This window comes from Gekko japonicus, unplaced genomic scaffold (assembly GCF_001447785.1).
Source record: "Gekko japonicus isolate JY-2015 unplaced genomic scaffold, Gekko_japonicus_V1.1 scaffold92, whole genome shotgun sequence".
Lineage (NCBI taxonomy): Eukaryota > Metazoa > Chordata > Lepidosauria > Squamata > Gekkonidae > Gekko > Gekko japonicus.
In genome coordinates this window covers 608,678-631,462 of record NW_015169780.1, presented here as the reverse complement: position 1 = coordinate 631,462, position 22,785 = coordinate 608,678, and the positions used below count along the sequence as shown (strand labels likewise).

Genomic DNA, 22,785 nt, shown 5'->3' with positions numbered 1-22,785 from the left:
GTGCCTTTCAGCTGGTGCCTGATGATATGGACAAGGTACTTCAGAGTTTTCTGGCCATTGTGTCCAGTCTTGACCCTTGTCCCTTATGGCTATTCATATCATGTTAGGCTGGGTTGATTGATTGGGTCCTGGAAGTAATAAATGCCTCTCTGCATAAGGGCATTGTTTTGAGTGTTTTTAAAGAGGTGATTGTGAGACCTGTCCTGAAGAAGGCATCCTTGAACCCAATTGACCCAAGCAACTACCACCTGGTAGCTAATATTGCATTCTTAGAAAGGTGTTCATGTGGATAGTGGGTGCACAACTACAGGCAATATTGGAGAAGATGGTTTATCTAAAGCCATTTCAATCTGGATTCAGGCCTGAGTTTGGAATAGAAGTGGCCTTGGCTTCCCTGACTGATGACCTTCAGTAGAGTAAAGAGACCTTTTGATTCTTTTGGATCTCTCAGTGATTTTTTTTCATAAACACTTTATTAGGATATAATAAAAAAATCCAACTCACAATCCATTTCAATTTGTCATATATCCTTTTCTCCTATCTCCCTCCCCTTTACGGCTTCCCACAGTGCTCCAACCTCCAGCCCATATATTAAATTCTCTCAGTATTTCTTTATATATCTATCACAATCTACAGGTAACATTTCTTTCTACTATTATTCTTATACATTAATCTTTTTTCTATTATCATTCTTTAGGATCTCTCAGTGATTTTCATGACCACTGACTATGGTAGCCTCTGGAGAAGCTGGCTGGATTGGGGAGTAAGGGGCACCATGATCCAGTGGTCCCACTCTTACTTGACCAGCTGACTCCAGAAGCTGATGCTGAGGGACTGCTGTTCAGCCCTGTGACATTTATGCCGTGGGGTCTCACAGGGTTCCGTCTTGTCCCCCATGCTATTCAACATCTACATGAAACTGCTGCCAGATTTCATCCAGGGATTTTGGATTGAGGTGCCACCAATATACAGATGACAACCCTGCTCTATTTCTCCTTAATAGCTAAGCTAGGTGGGTTCGTGGAAGTTCTGAATAGTTGAAGAAGTGGCATAGGAGTATCTTAAATATATAAACAAACAGTATATTCTTGATAGGAAGCAGCAGAGGTATCAGCATAAGTTGTGTTGCTATACTATGTTATTTGGGAGGGGTTCAATTTTGTCTATGCCTTTTTCAATGGAAATCCTGTTTGATACTGTAAAAAGGAAAACAATTGCATTTGAGGACCATCAGATATGACTTAGTGGTATTAGTCATTTTTAAAAGACCACATTCTAAATAATTAGAGCATGTCCTCTGCTCATATATGGCTGTGTCTTTTTTAAAAAGTTGTTTTGTTAGTCTTAGAACCAAAATATATTTATCTTGGCAAATGAGTGGTGCCTTGCTGGGTATGAGAAAGGGTTAGTTGGTAGGAGGTGTCACATTTCTTGCTTGATGAGTCTCCCTGCAAATGTTCCCACTGACTGTTTTTCTCCAGGTAAGGTTACTTTCATAGTCCAGTTATGAGGGGGTGGGGGGCTGCCTGGAGCCAGAGACATTTGCAGAAGAGAATCCAGAGGCTAGGGAAAGTGAGAAATAATCTCTGCCTGCCTCACAAGTTTCCCCTGCATATATTTATTCACTTATTCACTCATTTACTTCATTTATACTCTCTCTCTCCTCAGTAAGGATGAAAGCCGCTTACAGCTTTCTTCTCTCTTCCATTTTATTCTCATCACAACCCTGTGAGGTGTAGGTTAGGCTGCGATTGTGTGGCTGACCCAAGGTCATTCAGCAAGCTTCCATGGCAGAGTGGTGATTTGAACCTGGGTCTTCCAGATCCTAGGTTGACATTATAACTGCTGTTCCACACTGGCTTTCTAATGTGTCCACCACACCTCTCTGCAGCAACATTTATAAGAAAAACAAACAGAGCCTTGTTTTTACTTATGACATCTAGTTTGGCCCTCAAACACCATACAAATGTGATAATTTTAATTAAGATAGGTAAGTTTAAAGCAGAATGTGGTGGAAGGATTTCTGTATTCAAAAGAGATTATCCAGCCTTTTGATCAAATGTACCTAAGAAGACCTTAAACCTGTGATTTTCTGATGGTAGATTAAATTCCTGCTTTGATTTCATGGGAATAACAGACAGAAAAGGAGCAAGAGAACTTAAATTATGGGATGCATTCTGTTAAGTAGTGGTAGTGATGACAGTAAGTGCATTATTGCAGGATGTTGAATAAATGGGCTTGGTTTAAAATTGCTCTCTTTGTAAGGTATTTTATGATTTTTCTATAATATATGTTGCATAATATATGAAAACTTATTATAAATTTATGATTAAAAAACAAAGTTGCATATGGGTGTCTGCAGAATAGAAAAGCTTTTTGGACAATAAATCAGCTGGTGTATACAGTCGCTAAGGTAATAATGCATGCATTGTACCACTTTGACTATGAGTGTGGAAGGCTGCATGAATGCTACTTTACAGATATGGAAAAAAGTAAATAGAAAGATATTTCGCCTTTCAGAATGCTACGGCTCTGGGCAAAATTGGCAGCAGATTTAGGATGCACAAGAAAGCCCATGAAATGTACTTGATGACTCTAAGTTGATGTTCCTGAAGCACAGCCACCTGGTCTCCAGTGTCTTTTAATTGGCAGGGAGTCATTCCCCCTTCCCCAGTTCTCCCTTTACTGTGGAGACATCCCACTCTGTTTGTGAGATATCCCTAGTCTTTGGAGAAGCATTACAAGGGGCTCAGTGGGTTAAAGCTAGAGAGGAAAGGTGGCAGAATGCATTCTCTGAGCTGAACTCCACTTAAAGCACTCTGGATTTAACCAGAAGAGGAATAGACCCTGACCTGGTGGCCCAGGCTAGCTTGATCTTATCAGATCTCAGAAGCTAAGCAGACCCTGACCTGGATGGGAGACCACCAAGGAGTTCAGGGTTGTTAGGCAGAGGCAGGCAATGGTAAACCACCTCTATTGGTTTCTTACCTTGAGAACTTTATGGGATCACCACAAGTCAGCTGCAACTTTACAGCACTTCACACACACAGCAGAAAAATAGCAATAGCCACAGCAGCCAAGTGAAACATTCAGATTCAAAGGTGCTTTTTCAAGCCAGTAGTAGGAGGCTAAGCACCATGGGCAGGCTGTTGCCCTCATTCTTTGTTTGTGGACTTTCTGGAAGCATTTTCCTGGGTATGACTCAGAGCAACATGCTGTGTGTTTCCCCCCTCCCCTTTGCACTCTAAATTACCACATGAAGCTGGAGAAGATCATTCCTTAGTAAGAACTGATAATGAGACTCTGTTTCAGAAAAGCACCTTAACATGGCATATCTTCTTGTGAATGCAAGTTTGCAAGGCATTTTGTTAGACGACCAATCAATTTAATGTTTGTTTGTTTTTTAAATCCCCGGAGGTATTTTTTTTTATTTTGCAAAACTACAAAAACTACAAAGAAATAATAGGGAAGGGACTACATCTAAGGAGAAAGAAAAGCAAACCACACTAATCTAAAACCCCAAGAGGAGGAGATCTTTTCACTGTTAGTTAAAATGTTAGTACTATTAGAGTTAATATCACAATATACTTGTAGAGTTCTTGCTTGTAACCGTTCACTGTTTATATGTTATTTTGTTAGTTGTTATGAGAGAAATCTCTGATCATCTTCTTATTCTTCGCTTCAAAAAGTCCATTTTCAAAGTCCAAGTACTTCGGCTTTCTGTCTCTGAAATCGTACACCACTGTGGCAGGTCCTGCACCCTTTTCTGCCACAGAGTCCTCTTCCGTTCCCGAGGTAACAGAGTCACTAGACTTCGTTTCTTCCTCTTTGGACTCTTCCTCTTCCCCCAGCTGTCATCTCAAAAATTCTTTAGCTTTAAAAGTGGAGTCTATCTTCTCTATTCTGTCGTTGATTTTAAAGATGACATCTTCCAGAACCGCCCATCTATACGATATCCCATTTGTTTGAAGAAAAGAAATTAGGTCCTTGTAGAAGAAGAAGAGATTGGATTTATACCCCACCCTTCACTTGGAGTCTCAGAGCGGCTTACAAACTCCTTTCCCTTCCCCTCCCCACACAGACACCCTGTGAGGTAGGTGGGGCTGAGAGAACTCTGACACAAACTGCTCTTTTTCAAGGACAGCTGTGCCAAAGCTTGTGACTGACCCAAGGTCACATCAGCAGGTGCATGTGGAGGAGTGGGGAATCAAACCCGGTTCTTCCAGATTAGAGTCCGTGCACTGGTGTAGTTTTTCCTCTTTTGTCTGATTTCAAATGGAATATCCTTTAACGTTTTGATGATTACATTTCCCATTTTCAGTGGAGTTGCTGAGGTTGCTTTTAAAATGGTGTCCCTAGTTTGTCTTCTTACAAACTTGACCACTATTTCTCCAAGTAGACTATTTTTTAATGTATAGGCTACTTCCATTTCATTTACAAGTTCATCCGCTGTTAAGCCTATCACTGGAGTGATAAGTTCACTGAGCAGCTTCTTCAAATCTTCTCAATCTGTTTCAGGAACCCCCTGACACCTGAGAACCATGTTAGCCTTTTCCATCTGTAGCTGTAAAACTTGGTTCTCTTGGCAATTCTGCCTCGTTTCCACCTCTCCCATCCTTTTCTTCAACTTCTTGCTTGTGGTGTCTATCTCTTTAATTTTCTCATTTGCCTGCTCCCCTTTTTTGTCTGTTTTGTTCAGCTAGAGCTGAATTTTTGTTCATCACAGTCAATTGCTGGTTAATACCATCGAGTTGTTCCATCACCGGTTTAAGCATATCCGCCAGGAGTTTGAGGACATCTGTTCCCTCTTCTGGCCTTGGGCTCTGCCCATCCGGCTTCGTCTTAAACTTTCTCTGCTGGGCCACCATCTTTCCCGTTTTGTTTACAGTTTCTACCGCTCCCTCAAAACTTGGAAAACTCGCCAAACGACTTCGCGATTCAGATAAGTCTCTCAAAACACTTTCGGTTTACTTCCTCCCCTCACCCCCTTCGTGTCCGTTTACCGCTCTTGCAAAAGAGGCGTCCCTCTTTGCAATCACTGTTTTCGATCGCGGGGGGGGGATCACTTTTCAAACTACTTCGTTTTATTCTGAACTCACATTCATTGTCAGTCAATTTATCTGACCACGCTCAATTTTACCGCCATTCCGCTCAATCTCCGGCGCTTGTCCCGGTCAGTCCAGCTTGTGCCCAAAGGCCACTCAGCGACTGGTCCTTCGGGGCGGAGGAGAGCCTCAATTCTCCGGCATTATGCCATCGAAGAGGCTATCACTCAAAAGCCCCCTGGCCTGGAGCCTATCGCAAAGGCTCTGTGGGGGTGTCACTTGAGGTGGCATCCCACCAGGCCGCTGGTGTGCGATTCACCCTTTTCCGTTGTGAGGAGAGCATCCACCATCGCTGTTCCGTCGACCAGAAGTCCAATTAATTTAATGTTTGGTCAGAATATGTGAGTGTCCTGCTCAAGGCAGGGGTCAAGGAGTTGGAAGTAACAATATTAGAGCTTAGTTGTTGTTCCAGGAAAAGCTGAGAGTTATCTGAGGCCTCAAAGACTCCTCCTCATAAGGGACACAGTAAACAAATTGAACTTCTTCTCTGATGGAAATGTGATCTTAGGAGGGGATTTTAATCTCATTTTAAAACTCACTTAAATAGCAAAAGATTCACAGGATTGGGGGATATATTTAAAGACAATGATTTGATTGATATTTGGAGAGTGTTAAATCCCAGTGTTAAGGACTATACTTACTACTCAGACCGTCATGAGGTCTATGCCAGAATAGACTTCATATTGATTTCATCTACACTTCAGCAGAGAGTAGTATTTACATCAATAGACCCATCACATTGGTCAGACCATTTGTGGTTATGTTGTGTTTTGGCTTCAAATGATCAATCGGGGAAACACAAACAATGGTCATTGAACATTTCTTTATTAGCTGAACCTTTAGTATGCCAAGAAATAGAAAATGAAATTAAAGAATATTTTAAGGACAATCCGCAAGGAGATATTTCCTCGGCTATAAGATGGGATGCTCTCAAGTCCGTTATTAGAGGATAATTCTGATCTCTAAGACTGCATTTCTGAAAAAAACAGAGACAAAAAATAGAATCAGATCTTTTAGAGCAAATAAAAATTTTGGAACAAAAACACAAACAAACTGCCAGTAAAAAAGCTTATAAACAATTACTGTTAGCTAGGAAGAGCTTAGCACAGATTGAAACAATAACAATTTGAAAACAATTGGTTTTTACAAAACAAAAATATTGGTTTAGAACCCCGATTTATTAATCTTCTTTCACGTAAAATTAAAATACAAGCAACTTCTAACATAACCTCAGCTATTAAAACACCACAAGGATCAATCCTCAATCAGACAAATCATATTTCTGAGGTTTTTGAAAACTATTACAAAACACTGTATACATCTGCTGGACCCACACAACCACAGATTGACCAATTTTTGCAGGAGCATGACAACCTTCCACATCTAAATGACACTCATAAATCTCTCCTAGAGGAACCCTTTACAGAAAAAGAATTATTAGAGATGATTAAGACTCTCAAGTGTTCAAAAGCCCCTGGCCCAAATGGTTTCCCTTCTGATTTTTATAAAGGTTTTGGGTTATCGTTGGTTGAACGATTGACTGCAGCTTGTAATGATGTAATACTAAATGGGAAGCTACCTCCATCATGGAGTGAAGCCCAAACTGTAGTGATACCCAAAAAGGGAAGAGATCCCTTAAATCCGGCATCGTATAGGCCTATTTCCCTCCAGTTTGGTGTAGAGCCAGTTTGGTGTAGGAGAGCCAGTTTGGTGTAGTGGTTAAGTGTGCGGACTCTAATCTGGGAGAACCGGGTTTGATTCCCCACTCCTCCACTTGCACCTGCTGATGTGACCTTGGGTCAGTCGCAAGCTCTGGCACAGCTGTCCTTGAAAAAGAGCAGTTTGTGTCAGAGTTCTCTCAGCCCCACCCACCTCACAGGGTGTCTGTTGTGGGGAGGGGAAGGGAAAGGAGTTTGTAAGCCGCTCTGAGACACCTTTAGGTAGTGAAGGGCGGGGTATAAATCCAATCTCTTCTTCTTCTTCCTAAATCAGGAGTTTAAAATTCTAACAGCAACCTTAGCTAAAAGAATCAGCACTTTTATTTCCGAATATATAGTGGGTTTTCCCCCGGGTAGGGATCTAGCAGACAATACCATCAAAACCCTGTTCCTTCTTAGTCATTGCCATAGAACTAAAAAGACTGCTATATTTTTATTGCTCGACATCGAGAAGGCTTTTGATTCTGTGGAGTTTCAATATCTCTTCGCAGTATTAGAAAAAATGGGATTTGGCCACAGATTTATCAATACGGTTATAACATTATACTCCCCTCCCACAACTAGGATTAAGATAAATGGTATGGTTACTAATCCTATTTCATTACTTCGTGGTACTAGGCAAGGCGGAAGACAGGAAGGCCTGGCATGATCTGGTTCATGGGGTCGCGAAGAGTCAGACTCGACTGTGCGACTGAACAACAACAACAAGGCAAGGGTGCCCATTGTCCCCCTTATTGTTTGCTTTAGCAGTGGAACTGCTGGTCAATGCTATTAGAGGACACCCAAACATTTCGGGCATAAAACTATGCTCAAAAGAGCACAAGTTGTCATTGTTTGCCGATTATATGATTTTGTACTTTACTGACCTAACTGTGTCCCTACCAACATTGCATAACCTGTTGTCCTGCTTTGATATAATTTCAGGATTGAAGATTAATGATAGTAAGTCACAGATGTTACCATCAAATCTACTGAAGTCAGAGGAAGACTGGATTAAAAAATCCTTTAAATTTCAATGGGTTTCTAAAGCCCTAACATATCTTGGTATCCAAATTCCTCTTGTTCAAGATGAGTTGCTAACACTTAATCATCATACGATGCATTCTGAACTGATCAACACAATATACAATTGGAATAAACTGAATATAAATTGGATTGAAAAATTTAATCTAATTCAATCCTTTATTTTACCCAAATGTATCTTTTTATTTAGAACAATCCCACAGGCTATTCCACTTGCAATTTTTAAACGCTGGAAAACCACTGACCCAGTTTTTATGGGACAAGAAAAAACCCAGAATAAGTTTTTCTATTCTAAAGAGACCCAGATCAATAGGAGGATTTGCCTTACCGGACTTGGCGATATATAATAGAGCAATCTTAATGGCCACTACTCTTAAAATATTACGATAATCTAAAAGACTGGATTGAGCAGGCATTTGTTGTTCCCACATTCTTTAGCATAGTATGTTCTCGAGGAAATCTCTCCTCTGAATCAAGAGACATCATAACTGTAATTTACCCGGCTGTTCAAAGTTGGAAGCGGCACACCCAATCTTTATTACCCAAAATATCTAGGTACTCAACGTATCTCAATCAGAACTGGTTTATACCTGGTACAGATCCTAATCTTGTAAAATACTGGAGAAGTAAAAACATATCTCGCATTGTAGATATTGCCAATAAGCAAGGTGTGAAAAGCAAGGCAATACTGGAACAGTGTTTGGGCAAAACCATACCATACCATGGTTTCTTTATTTACAATTGAGTCACTTATTAATTATTTTGATATAATCAAGCTGATGTCACAGCCATTAACGAAATTAGAATGTCTGATCCGAGACACGGACGGACTAAACAGGGGGCTTATCTCCAAAATTTATTAATTACTGATTCAACACTCCAATGCACCACAGTTGCCATTTCAATCTGCTTGGCAGAAAGATTGTGCAGCAGTACTTAATGATGACATATGGTGCAAATTTTGGAACTCTACTAGCTTCTCTACGCTCTCTATGGCAATACGCTTTCAGAATTTAAAATTCATGACAAGATGGTATGCAACTCCCCAGAAACTTTCATACATATCACCAACAATATCTCTGAGATGTTGGAAAGATTGTAAACAAGTAGGGGACTTTGCCCATTGTTGGTGGGGATGTATAAAAATTAAATCATTTTGGTCAGAAATTCTAAAGATCATTGAAGAGGTCACTGCGGTAAAAGTACCATGTACACCAGAAGTTTTATTTTTAAACACATGGCCACAAGATTTACTAGAGAGATCACATAAGGCTACTATAGAGATCATGCTGGATGCTGCTAAAACCACAATAGCGACTTTTTGGAAAGACACCAAAGTGCCAACAATTGAAACCTGGTTCCATAAATTGTGGAATCATTACCTTATGGATACAGTTACAAACAAATAAAATGTTACCCATCAAAACTCAAAACCAGAGAGGTTTGTTGGAAAGTGGTACCCGGTTTTAGAATACCTATCCCAGCAGCAATTTATTTCCTCTGAATGGTCCCAATTTGAAAAATGGATTTGATGTATTATTTTGGATTGGACGGATGTTATTCTATCTTAAAAACTCTTTATTTCTTTAAGTGAGCGGTATTAAATACTAACTAACAAATAATTTTCTTTAGTTAAAAACTGTTTTGTTATGTTTTGATTGTATTTACATATAGCAGTGGGTCTCACTGCTTCATTGTGAAATGTGTCTAATTTACAATGCTATCAATTTACTCATGTTAATGAGTAATTATATGACATTTATATGTGCAATGTAACAGAATAAGCATAATTCAACGTAATTTGTCATGGTTTAATATGTTAATGCTACCGTTAAAAATAATTAAAAAATTTAAATTAAAAGAAAGACTCCTCTAGGAGGTGAAGATGCAAGCACCTACCCTTCCAAGAGCAGGCTACCAGTTCTCAAAGCTGATTACGGTGGCAAGTTCTCTGATGGGGCTGGGATAGTGCAGGGTTTTGTGAGGCTTGAAGGATCAGTTAGGGAGATACCTTGGGTGCTGCAGTGGGCTACAGGATGGAGTGAGATGATTGGCTCAGACTCCTGGGGCTCTTGTTGTGCATCAAAGTAGGATCCTGGAGATGTCTCAGCCTTCTTCTTTCTGTGGGGGTATCAAGTGCTCATCTGAGTCTCCTATATTTCTTCCTGACAAGGAGAAATCTGTGCTCTGCTTCATGATATCAAACAGGAAGGTTTTGTTTTGCACTTTTAGGACTATTCTCTCTCATGGCGAATTAGCAACCTGGCCTTCTTCAAGATGGCATGAAAATGAATCCCGATATGGCAGCTGTGGAAACAGTGTCAGTGCCCCTTTCTTCTGCTTGCCACTGCTGTTGCTCTCCACCTCTTATGTTGTTGGGACCTCCCACAGCTCAGAAACTCCCTACTAAGGCATTTGGTGTGGAAAAAGGAAAAAGCCCTGTAAGAGGGCTAGAAAGGGAAATGGGACATGGCAGTGAGCTGCCTCGTGCCATTTTGAAAGCAGAGCTTAGCTCTTTCCCCCCTCTCCAGAGTGGCAACATGTGCTCTCTGCTGTCATTCTGCCTATTCCCTTTAAAGCCAAAGAAAAAAACAGGTTTATGCCTTCTTCAACTTAAAGTGAAAAGCCCTAGGAATGGCATGAAATCACTGAATGAGCATGACATCATGTGGCCAATTCCCCTGTAAGGTGGAGTATTCCTGATTTCTATGTGAGAAAAAATCCACATGTGGAAGCAGCCATAAATGGCAGTTAAAACATGAAAAATCAGTTGCGTTTTTATTCTAATTTTTTTCATAACATGTTACCGTAAAAAAGACTCACAATGAATTTACCCTCATGTGATATGCAATGTGTATAAATTCTTTGATTCATTTTTGAGAGTGATGAGAGAAATTAATTCAAAGAACAGTCACAGATATAGTTTATCACAGACATGGTTAAATTGATCTAGTGATTTCTGTTAACTTGTCAGGGGGATCTCCAGTGCTAATTCTGTAACCCCAAGTGCCATTCACTTCAATTGAAGAAGCAAATATAATGTACTTTTGAGCACATACCTGCTCTACTTAAGTCAATGGGAACATTCATGCATGCAAGAACGTTCATTTTATTTTCATAATCATCCTTTGAGCTAAGTTAGGCAAGTGATGTTGACTATAGCTTCATGGCTGTGTAGAGTGCATTTGACCGTGGAGATGTCTCCTAACACTGGATATGATCTGTTTCAATATATGGATTAAGAGACCCCTGTTCAAATAATTACAGGATTTTTCAGTTTACCATTATTTTCTGTTTACAGTTAAGGAACAAGGGATTGGTCTGGTGGCAGAATTGTGCTACAAAGGCTTTTACTGTGGGACGCTTAAAGCGCTCTGTAGCACTCTGAAGCAATTATTTTGGAACTGCTTAATGCATCACATTGAGCCATTTGTGATCCATCACTTGGAGCAACTGCCAATAATTATGTGCATAACTATCTTGGTGCCAGTTCATTTTCAGAAACAAGCACTAAAAATAAATCTGGCAATTAGACAATATAGTCTTGCCATGTTTTCTTTCACTTCATCACTTTGGTGGGTACTGTGGTTAATCAAATGTGTATGTAAACCAGGCTGTTGAACTTTCATGGCTTTTCTTTTAAAAAATTGCCGTTATACGCACAAATAAAAGATAATTGCATGTCAATAATAAAACTTTAGAAAGGTGTTTTGAAGCTGTAAGGTATTGCTGGCTGTGCTGTTAGAAACTACCTTAGCAGTGCTCAGTTGCTTGGAGGGCAATTAAAAGGTTTGTAAACAAACAAAATAAATGTTGATTTTCCTGTCTCTCACTGACCTATTTTTTATTTTCATTGAGCAATAACCTCTCAGCAATCTATCTTGCATTACCTCAAGTACATTTTCAAGAGTAGATAATAAACCTCTCTAGAATGCTGGCTGGCATGTCGAGTAGCCTTATTGCATATAAATTTAGGGAAACTGTTTTGGAAGTTTAAGTTTCTATAATCTGTTATAAACCATTTTCTTATTATAAACCATTATAAACCATATTTGAGTATGGAACCATGAGGTCTTTTTTTTTACGATGTTGTGTCAGGCATAGGAGGTCCAGTAATATAGTATACAACCGTACAAACATCTGGCATAATCGGTCATGTAAAAGTCAGTGGGCCAGTGCTGAAATGGTCACAAGTATGGATAATGGTTGGAACATTTGATTTATTTGTTTTATTTGAGAAAGTAATATTAAGGAGGGAGGGGCTAGCAGTGCCTTTCCCCAGAACTAAGAGTGGGATTCACTATAGAATGGCAAACCCATTTTAAGTAATGTTACATTTTGCTGTAGTTCTGATGTGAACATATATAAAGCTCTCACATACTGAGAAAGATCATTGGTCTGTCTAGCTCTGTACTGCTTGTTCTGTCTGGCATAATCTCTCCAGGTTCTTAGTTAGGGAAAGGCCTTCCCAACACCGGCTGTCCTTTACCATAAGCCTAGGTAATAGGTCCGTAGCTCAATACCTTCTGCATGCATTATTTAAAGATGCCTATAACTCAATCCGAATTATAATAAATTAATTTAAAAGTCTGAATAGCCTTTGATACCATGGGGCATATGTTATTTAGGAAGTTAATTTTACTCCTTGTAGTGCATATTATTTTATAGTTTTTAATAGAATTGTTCCTAACAGTAGTATTATTGTATTACAGATTTTGGCAAAAAATAAATAAATCCTTTTCCCCCTGAATGAGTTGACTTGCACCTCTACATTTACCTTTTTTATCTTTTGTCAGGCTCATACATGATAGTGGAGTCTTCACACCACAGCCACGGAGAAAAGGCTCGACTCCAGCTTCCTACAATGAAAGAAAATGATACTCACTGCATTGATTTCAGCTACCTTTTGTACAGTAAGAAAGGAGCAAGTCCTGGAACTCTGAACATCTTGGTCAGGGTAAACAAGGGACCTCTGGCTAATCCCATTTGGAATGTGACAGGCTCTACTGGCAAAGACTGGCTGCGAGCAGAGTTGGCTGTGAGCACCTTTTGGCCAAACGAATACCAGGTGAGCCAGGAATAATTTTTTTTTATTTTGATTTCTGTTGTTCACTACTGATCATCCTTTCACTTCCTGTTGACATAATGTCTGAAAGGGTTGCTGGAGAATGGGGATCATACTTTGAATTTTCAGTGATCAGAATGTGTAGGACATTGCTTTTGTCCACCACCCTGGGCTCCAGGAGAACAAAAAGCTTGTGGGAGAGCTGGGTGATACATTTCAGGAACACAGCTTGCATCTCAATCTGAAAGCTATCTTTGGAAAGGGGAATGATGCGTCATAGAGTATAGCTTCCTTTCCATCTGCCCAAATTAATTTGCTTTGTGTGTGTGTGTGTGTGTGTGTAGTAAAGGCATTCAAACATTCTTTACCTGCATCCCTGGCAGGCTACAGTCCCTTTCTTCTGAACTTTGGAATCTCTAATTCTTAAGCATTATTTTTTGCAGGTAAGGCTATGTGTTACTTTGCCTAGACTATATCTTCTCTTTCTTTGCTCTTCCTCACTATTCTAAATAAGCACAGCTGATTTTCTGTAGCCACACCGATTCCATTCTTCCACTCTTCCACTCTGTCATCCTAAGGCGGCTGAACCTGGAACAGCCTTCTCCCATATTAGTTAACCTTACTCCATAATGTACTTTAAAATCCACCTTAATATCAAAGATGTCTGTGTATACTCATGCCAGTGGTTTCTGAAGAACTGGAGACCAATGTATGTGTTACTCAAATGCATGTAATGGTAGCTTGATAGTTTTTTTCAAGCAAGAAAATGGGTGGTTTCAGGAGTAGGAAACTGACACCAGTTCTTAGGAGGAGAGGGTGCTTAACATCTTTCCCATCCTCTTTCTTCTGTCCTCCAGCAATGTTTCCTGCCCTAAGATGCTTTAGCTGTATGACTGAATGTCTTTGCTGCTTATCTTATTGCTTAACATGTGGTTTGTATTAGAATCTAATATGTCCCTTTGTACTACTGTGTATGGGAGTAGGAAACAGATTGTGGAGAGGCAGAAGGTTATCTATTAATTGATAAAGCGTTGGTTTATTACCAAAATATTTTATTAAAAGTATTTTTAAATGCAACTGTACACAAGAACTTTACTTTTTGTATCCCCTGCGATTTAATGCTTTGTTTAAGAGTATATTAAAGATAATACTGAGAGAAAGTTAAACATCTTCTCTTCTAGAACAAAGTTTGAGTCCAGTGGCACCTTTAAGACCAACAAAATTTAATTCTTATACCCAGAATTTGTTGGTCTTAAAGGTGCCACTGGTCTCAAACATAGTTTTGTTGCTTCAGGCCAACATGGCTACCCTCCTGAATCAAACTTCTATTTTTCTGTATCAAATGAGAAGTGGGTCATAAGCTTTTATTTACAGAAGCTTCCTATTCTAGTAGAAAAGAGCAAGAGTCCAGTAGTACTTTAAAGACTAACAAAATTTGTGGCAGGGTATGAGCTTTTATTAGTTACTGCTCACTTCTTCAGGGGGATGCATAGTCTTAAGATTCATTATCAGTTGCAATTCAGCAGTCTCTCTTTCTAATCTCCTTTTGAAATTCCTCTGTAAGAGAACTGCTATTGTTAGCTTACTTATTCTTAACTTAATGTCCTGAAAGGTTAAAGTGTTCCCCCACTGGTTCCTGACAGTTGTGGACCTAGGCTGGGTCCTTTCTACCTTCTGCTAAAGATAAATAAAACTTGAAAACCTGGATGTCCCATTGTCTCAAGCATAGGCACCATCACTGTAGGAGTATCAGGATATATGAACTCTATCCGGAGACCATACGTTATTAATACCTCCAGCTATGTACATGATACCACAGACTTTTCAAGAACTGCAGTCCATCAAATGTAGGCAGATCATGAGATGGAAGGCAGGAAGGGTTGCTTCACTGCTTAGTACTTGTGGCCCTTTCTTACATGGCCAGGGAAATGCTGATTGCCACTTTGGGGTCAGGAACCAATTTTTCTCCAGGCCAGTTTGGCCAGGGATCCTGGAGGTTTTTTGTCATCTTCTGGGTGTGGAACAGTGGTCACTGCAGGTGTGGAGGGGGAGGTATTTGTGAATTTCCTGCATTGTGCAGAGGGTTGGACTTGATGACCCCGGAGGTCCCTTCCAACTCTATGATTCTAGGATTCTATGACCATCTCCCAGAAAACAGCATACTAACCACCATGGATGTTGATGCTCTGTACACTCATAAGGATAGACTACAAGCCATTAGAAGCATCTTCCCTGACAACACCATGGCAGATCTTGTAACTGAACTCTGCATGTTTGTTTTCACCCACAAATACTTCAGGTTTGGTGAGAACTTATACCTTCAAATCAGTGGCACAGCCATGGGCACCTGCATGGCTCCACAGTATGCCAACATTTTCATGGCGGATCTAGAACAGTGCTTACTATACTCCTACCCATTGGCACCTCTTCTTTACTTGGGATTAATTGATGATATTTGCATTGTCTGGAGTTTCTAGACCCATGGCAAAGAAGCCCTTGAAAGATTTCACCAGGCTTTCAACAACTTTCACCCCACCAGCAGTCTAACTCTGAATTATTTTACTTACTTATTTATTTGTTTTTGAGATTTCTATCCCACCCTACCCTGGAAACTGACAGATCAGCAAACACATCTTCATGCCTCCAGTTTACCACCCCAACCACATCAAACAATCTATTGTCTGTAATCTATTGCCTGTAGCCAAGCCCTACATTATAGTCACAACTGCTCCAACCTCTCAGACAGAGATACTCACTTGAAAGATCTACAGCAGGAATTTTTGCAACTGCAGTATCCTCCTGATATAGTAAGAAAGACAATTGGAAAGGCCAGAATGATACCCAGGGACAGCTTGCTACAAGGCAAGCCCAAAGAAAAAGACAACAAAACACCACTGGTGTCATATACTGCTCACAATTCAAGTCAGTCCAACATATTATTCATGACCTACAACCCATACTGGATAGTGACAATTTCGTCACATGGGTACTGGGGGCCTGACCTGTTCTTGCTTACAGCCAGCCTGCTAACGTAAAACAGTTTCTCACCAGCAGTGATAAACTATATTACAGTAACATGGACTCTGGTATCTGAAGAAGTGAGCAGTGACTCACAAAGGTCCTACCCTGCCACAAAGTTTGTTTGTCTTTAAGGTGCTGCTGGACTCTTTCTTGCTCTTTTCTACTGCTACAAACAAACATGGCTACCCATCTTGATCTCTTCCTATTATAGTGAGATATTCTAATTCTTAAATACTGCCTAATGGACTTTAGTTGGAAGCCATATAATTTTGTACAGTTTCATTCGGGGAGAGTGCCTGTCAGTATGAACTGTTTTCCTCTTTCTCTTAACAGTGTGGCTTTTTTGGTGTCATTTTGTGAGTGCTTCTTTTAAGAGCATGAGGTCAACACAGCTGCTTAAAAAGCACTGATTGGGGGAGGGATGTTGTTATTTCTTTACAATGCTACTTTTAATGTTGTGTTACACCACGGAGCGCAGTATGAATGTTGCCTTTGTTCAGCTGCAGTTCTTTGTGACAGTGTTCCAGTTCACCAACTTTGTCAATTGCATGTTAGCCTGTAGAGAGTTTAGCAAACACTAGAGGAATGCTATATGTGTTTCAGACAGGATTGACAGCTGTGGATTTGCTTTTAAGAGCTGAATTATAAAATGAAACACAGGCATATTCAGAACCATAACAAGACCAATATTATGAAGGACTGTAGTCTAGAGTAACATGCACACTTTCCATGCTTGCCTTCTCAGACACATCCCCAAGAGCTACATAGGTAAGCCAGACTTGTATGATAATCATCTGTTTATTATATTTATACATATAGGGTGTGACACCAAGGTTATAGTGTCATTTACCTCCTCTTTCACACTCTCAAAATGATTAACTTGAATAATAGAATGTTTAACTTGCAGTTGGTAGGTAGGTGCCAGGAAAGGGAGAGGGAAGAATTTTTTGCTTGGAAATAATTGCCTTGAAATTGGCACATATGTGAATTCCTTGTAATTGTCTGGCAGTGTTTGCTGTTATCATCGCCGCTTAATAGACATTGATCCTGCTGGGAAAGATTGAAGTAAGTTCTGGGAATTTGCTGCCCCACTTGAGTGTTGCTGAGCTTGGAACGTCTATCTTGGCAACAGATTATCTGGGGTGTGTGATGGCAGCCGGTGGGGAGTCGAAGGAAGAGCAGCTAAGCTCGATTTCATCTTGGTTGATTTTTAGTACAGTGGGATTTTTCAGCTTTAGTGAAAGGGGAGAGATTTCATTGTTCAAAGGAAACAGATTTTGTGCCGTCAGCTTTATTTAGACTTTGTTGTGGTTCATACATTTACATGGTGGTGGCTCTACCCTTCCACCAGGGCAACATAACAATGGTAATATGTTCAGACCAAGGGTTCATCTAGACAAGAATTCTGATCCACACAATGGCCACCCAGAACTGCTACAAGTGAGGCACAGAGACCAAAGCCTCCTGTTGTTGCTCTCCTGTTGCTGGTATTCAGAAGGTTATTTCCTATGACAATAACAATGAAATCTATGTCATAATTTTATTAAAACCAACCAAAATGACAAAATATTGTGTGAGCTTTTGAGCTCACCAGAACTCTTAATCTGGCTGGATGTTAGAAAAAAAAAGTTTCAAGGATAGAAGCCAGATTTTTTAGGCCATGATACTAACACCAAACAGAAGTTCAGGCTCCTTAAAGGCTTTTTTTTTTTGGCTATCAGGTCACAACTGTTTTATGGTGACTGGTAGGGTTTTCAAGCCAAGAAATGTTCACAGGTGGTTTGCCATTGCCTTCCTCTGCATCATGACCCCGGTTTTCTTTAGAGGTATTCCATCCAAATACTAGCCAGAGCCGACCCTGCTTAGTTTCTGAGATTGGACTAGATTGAGCTATCTTTGGCTGTCCAGGTCAGGGTCCTTAAAGATTTAACAAAATTTATTCCAGCATGTGCTTTTATGAGTTGGATAGTATTACATGTATCCTCTGTGAGATGCAGAGAGGAAATTAGTTTAACTTTATTACTTAGGTGCTAAATCAGTGGAAAACTGTATTCAGTCCATCAGAATAAAGTTTGAGTCCAGTGGTACCTTTAAGACCAACAAAGTTTTATTGAAGGTATGAGCTTTCGTGCGCAAGCACACTTCTTCAGATACGGTCTGTGTCCTTCATTTTTCCTTCTCTCACTGAAACACAGTAATACCAAATTCCAAGTTCCTTTGCAGGTTAAGAGCAAGACGAAGCAATTTACAATCAATTTGGTCCTAGGAAAAGATAATTCACATATTTTGGTCTTGTTTTTGGATTTGTGTTGACCAATGTGACTGTACAGCTTTTTATACTTCTTCTGGACATAGAAGTTCTAGTTGGTCATAGTTTGTTAATAGCCAGTGAAGCACCTATTTTGTTTAATCCCCCTTTAAAGCCTTCTAAACTAGTGGCTGTCACTATATCTTGTTTTCTGTGCATTTCCCTTAGTTAATTGTACTTTGACTTTTATCTGTCCTGAATCTATTGCCCATTAACTTAATTGAGTGCCTATGAGAGGCAGAACATTTTTTAACCTTATGGGAGAGGCAGAAAAAGTTCTCTCTATTTGCTTTCCATCTCCATCATCTTTCTTCATCTCATGCACATCCTCTGGGCTAATGAATAAATTTGGTGATGTCTTCTACACAAAATTTCTACACAAAATAATCATGTCTTCTGCACAAAATTAATGTTGCTGAAGCAAAATAAAGTAAAATATAAATGAAAAATTAAAAGTGAATAACCCCCCCCAACAGACTAATGTTTCTTTATACTGGCTTAATCCTGCCAGGATTTATTTTTAAAAAAACTTGATCTGGGGGAAGTGGTTGAAGCAGTGGAGTTAGGAAAAGGATGTCTTTAGTTAATTTACATGAGAAGTTTGGGCCTTTATAGGTTATATACCACACTATAAATTGTTTCCAGAAAACAGTTGAGAGCTAGAGTAGTGGATCTGAACAGTAGTGTAACTTGATTTTAGTAACAGGGAACAGAATATTATGTTTTGTACCAAGTGCAGCTTTTGAACTATTATCAGTGGCAGCCCCATATAGAGCACTTAGTCTAGCTTGCAGGTTGCAACTATGAATCCAAGAACATTCTCATGCCATAAACCTACACCATTAGGGCTGATACAATGGCCTTCAGTTGCATTCACAGAACATAGTATTCCATTTTGTCTGGATTATGCGTTGTTCTATTCAACCCATCCAGTTTTGCTCAGATCTGCATATCACTTCAGATAACTAGTTGACCTGATCTACAAGCTTTATAGAGATGTTGAATAGCGTAGGAGACAAGATGGACCACAAGATGCCACAGAAGCCAATGGCGATGGAGTGAACCAACAGTCTTCTAATGGCGATGGAGTGAACCAACAGTCTTCTAATACTGCTCTTAGGGTCTACTCTCAACGAAGAATTGGCTAAAGAGAGAACTGGGAGAACTGACAGAAACACACTCCCTTACCCATCTCCTGTCTTGCATCATAATCCAGAATGACCGAAGCAGTTCTAAAAGCAGGTGTGAAGCCATTTTGAAAATAATCCAGATAATGAGCATGAGACAAATATCTGTGAAGAACTGTTACCACCACATCCTCACAACACCTTGCACAAATATGGAGTGCAAGTGGCTGATTGATATTTCTTACATTATGCGTCATCTGTGAATTTCTTTAGGAGTGGTTCACCATAATCTCCTTCAAGACTGTGGCGAGCACCTGATCCATCAAGGAAGCAATAACTGCTTCATACTCTTAAGCAGCCAGTCCTCATCCAGCATCTTTTAATAGCTAGAAAGGGCAGGAGTTTAGCTAGACTAATGGTTGACTTCATTTTACAGTGTTGTTGTCACGATCACAACAAAATGTATGTGAGGAGCTTAAAAAATTCAAAGTATTACATACTTTATAAATACTTCTTTAATTTGATCAAGAAATCATTTCTGGATTTCCCTAGTCCATATATTTAAATGTAGTGCTTTGAGGTCAGAATTCAAAAGACTTTTTTTAAAAAATCCCAACTAATAACTGCTTTGTTTCTGTGAAAAATTTGCATGATAATTATCAAGTGGTTTTCATTCCTGAGTGCAGTGAGAGTATTTTTTTCTAAGTTGCTTGTCAGTCATTTGGTCTCTTTGGCCCACTTTTAAAATAGTCTATTTGCATTTTATTCTGGTCATGCTGTTTTGTAGTCTTGCCATCGCATTGAAGATCAGATGGCTGCAAACAGAGGTTACTTCGTTCATGAGGTCACCTTTCAATTATGTGTTCCACAAGGGAATTTATCCATTCCTTAGGATCATCATAAATAGTTTAAAAACACTTGACAGGTTTAGCATTCTGATGTGAACTGCAGAATAGCTGGAGATAACCTAGTCCTAGTAATGAGAGGACACAGCCTGCTGTAGATAAGGCTATCATAGTTGTCGACAAATGGTTTTGGCTGTTAAAGGCTTTCTTGTGTTGACATGTGGTAGGATTGTCTCTCCTACTTTTGGGTAATTCATCAGTTTTTTCATAATAAATTTCTGTAAACAAGAACAGTTATGAAACAGCAGGGATTAGATATGAACAAGAGGGGACCCGCAACAAAATATTGCGTATTGTGGTTTGTTTTATATCCCTGTAAGACTAAGGGATATGGAAGACATTAAGAGGGCGTCACAGAGCATCTCCCATAGACTGCAGGGGGTAGGAATTACCGGGCACAGCAGTAAAACGTTCAAAGTGACTCTGTGCATCAGAGACCACTGCAGCTGGTATCACCGCCCTGGCATTTAAAAAACTTAAGTGTGATACAGTGGGAAGGAAGGGGGCTTGCAGAAGTGGGGACACCCAAGAAACATGCAGGGAAGGGGTATTCTCCCATCTTTACTTTCCCCCCTCCCCTTCTTTCTCTTCCTTTCTCTCCCCCACCCAATACCCCCTTCTTTCTCTTTCTCTCTGCCCCCAAGCTAGGGTTGCCAGCTCCAGGTTGGAAAATCCCTGGAGATTTTGGGGGTGGAGTCTGGTGATGGTGGGATTTACGGAGGGGAGGGACCTCAGAGTCCACCCTCCAAAGCGGCTATGTTCTCCAGGGGAACAGATCTTGGTTATCTGGCAATCTCCTGGTGCCACGTGGAGGTTGGTAATCCTACCCCAAACCTAAATATTAACACACAATTTCTCTTCCTGGCTCATGCCTGCTGCTTCAGATGTTCACAATGTGAGTGCAGAGTGCAGACAAAGTATGAGATCTCTGGACCCTACTTAGGAAAGAGAGTGAGATTTTAACCTAGCTGTGGGATTTGTTATCTGTGTCAGAGGCTCTGGATCACCTGCAGTCAGGAGCCAGCATGTGAGCCCTTCTTGAGAGCACCACCACAGTCATAAAAAGCTGCCCATGCCAACCTACCCCCTCCCCTAGCTTCCCCCCCCAATAGAGCCAGCGCTTGGCAGTTGCTGTAGTTACTGCCCAGGCTTCTCCACCTCCCTGCTTCTCCTGTAAGGCGTGTGCTGGTGATCTGGAACATCTGAGCCTCAGGTGAGAGTGCAAAGCAGAGCAGGCAAGCTGGCTGAGTGAGTGAGGCCGGGCACAGGAGGGGGGGGGGGGGGAGAGAGAGAGAGAGAGAGAGAGAGAGAGCGAGAGAGAGAGAGAGAGAGAGAGAGAGAGAGAGAGAGAGAGCCGCAACAGTAACTGTATTAGGCAACTTCTTGTCAGGAGGAGCAGGCAGGTAGCCGGCCCTGGACTGAATTAGATATAAAGATAAGTAGGGGACCTGCAAGACTGGGGGGGGGGATATCAATCTCCACCTGTCACTTCGCAGTCCAGCCACTTGCCAGCTGGCCTGTTCAACTTCAGAGCTGCAACTGCCTTCTTCACCCGTGTGGTTTATATGGTGGAAAGAGGTGGGTCTGTGCGAGGATCCCCTCTCCCACCCCTCCAACTGGCTCATGGCAGGGGGGACGATTCCTGGACCTCCTCCCCCAGTCAACCACTGTGTCACTACCCCAGTGGTGTCGGAGGGGGTGTTAGCAGCTCCTGCTCTCCCTCCCCCACCTGCAAGTGCAGATAATGTTTCTTCATTTTACAAGGATGTAAGCCATCTTTTCTTTTTTGTGTTCCCAGATTTTTCTGCAAAGCCAGGGCATGCCGCAAATCTGTAGAAATATCTGTTTTTTCTCTACATGGTCCCAGTGTGCAGAACTAAATACCCACAGATAGGGCTATGTTGATGATCAGACATCTTAATTCGGCTCTGTTCATTATTTTGTGACTAACTCTTGCTTTAGAAAGAGGATTGGTTTGGATTGTTGCCGTAGTTCTTGCTAAGGAGAGTCACTGAAAGATCCATTGTGGGATGTGTTTATGGGTGTCAGTGGCACACTTATATGAAAGTGCCATATTCTGTTAATGCTTTATTCCTAATTGTTGGCATATCTCTGTCTTCTCTAGCAAGATTTGGTGATTTGGTGGATGACTCATAATTTGGGAATCAGTACTGTATTTAATTCTTTTAGTGGCACATGCAAATGCTGCAGTGATGGATAAAGAGCTTTCCTACTTGAGCTTAATAAGTTCTTGATGCTATTAATACTTTGTGGATGGGAATTTAGTCATTGTAAAAACTTGTGATTAATTTGTGATATTTAATTACTTGACTAGCTGCATAGACTTATCTTATTTCCCCCCCCTTGTTTTTCATGTAGTGCTATTATGCTCACTATCAAGATCGGTTACTTGAGTCTGCATTGTATTCTAGGTGGCCTTGAACTGATCACACAGATTTTTCAGCTGATGCATTGATTTTGTGATTAAATACTTAAGAGTACAGCATGAACTC

General features: G+C 40.5%; 1 protein-coding gene across 1 annotated transcript in view; it reads left to right on the top strand.

The window, feature by feature from the left end:
• Positions 1-22,785, top strand: part of PTPRK (protein tyrosine phosphatase, receptor type K) — a 492,629-nt gene that overhangs the window by 59,680 nt on the left and 410,164 nt on the right. The window contains 1 exon segment of the mRNA XM_015416770.1: positions 12,643-12,914. Within this exon segment, the coding sequence (XP_015272256.1) occupies positions 12,643-12,914 (272 nt within the window).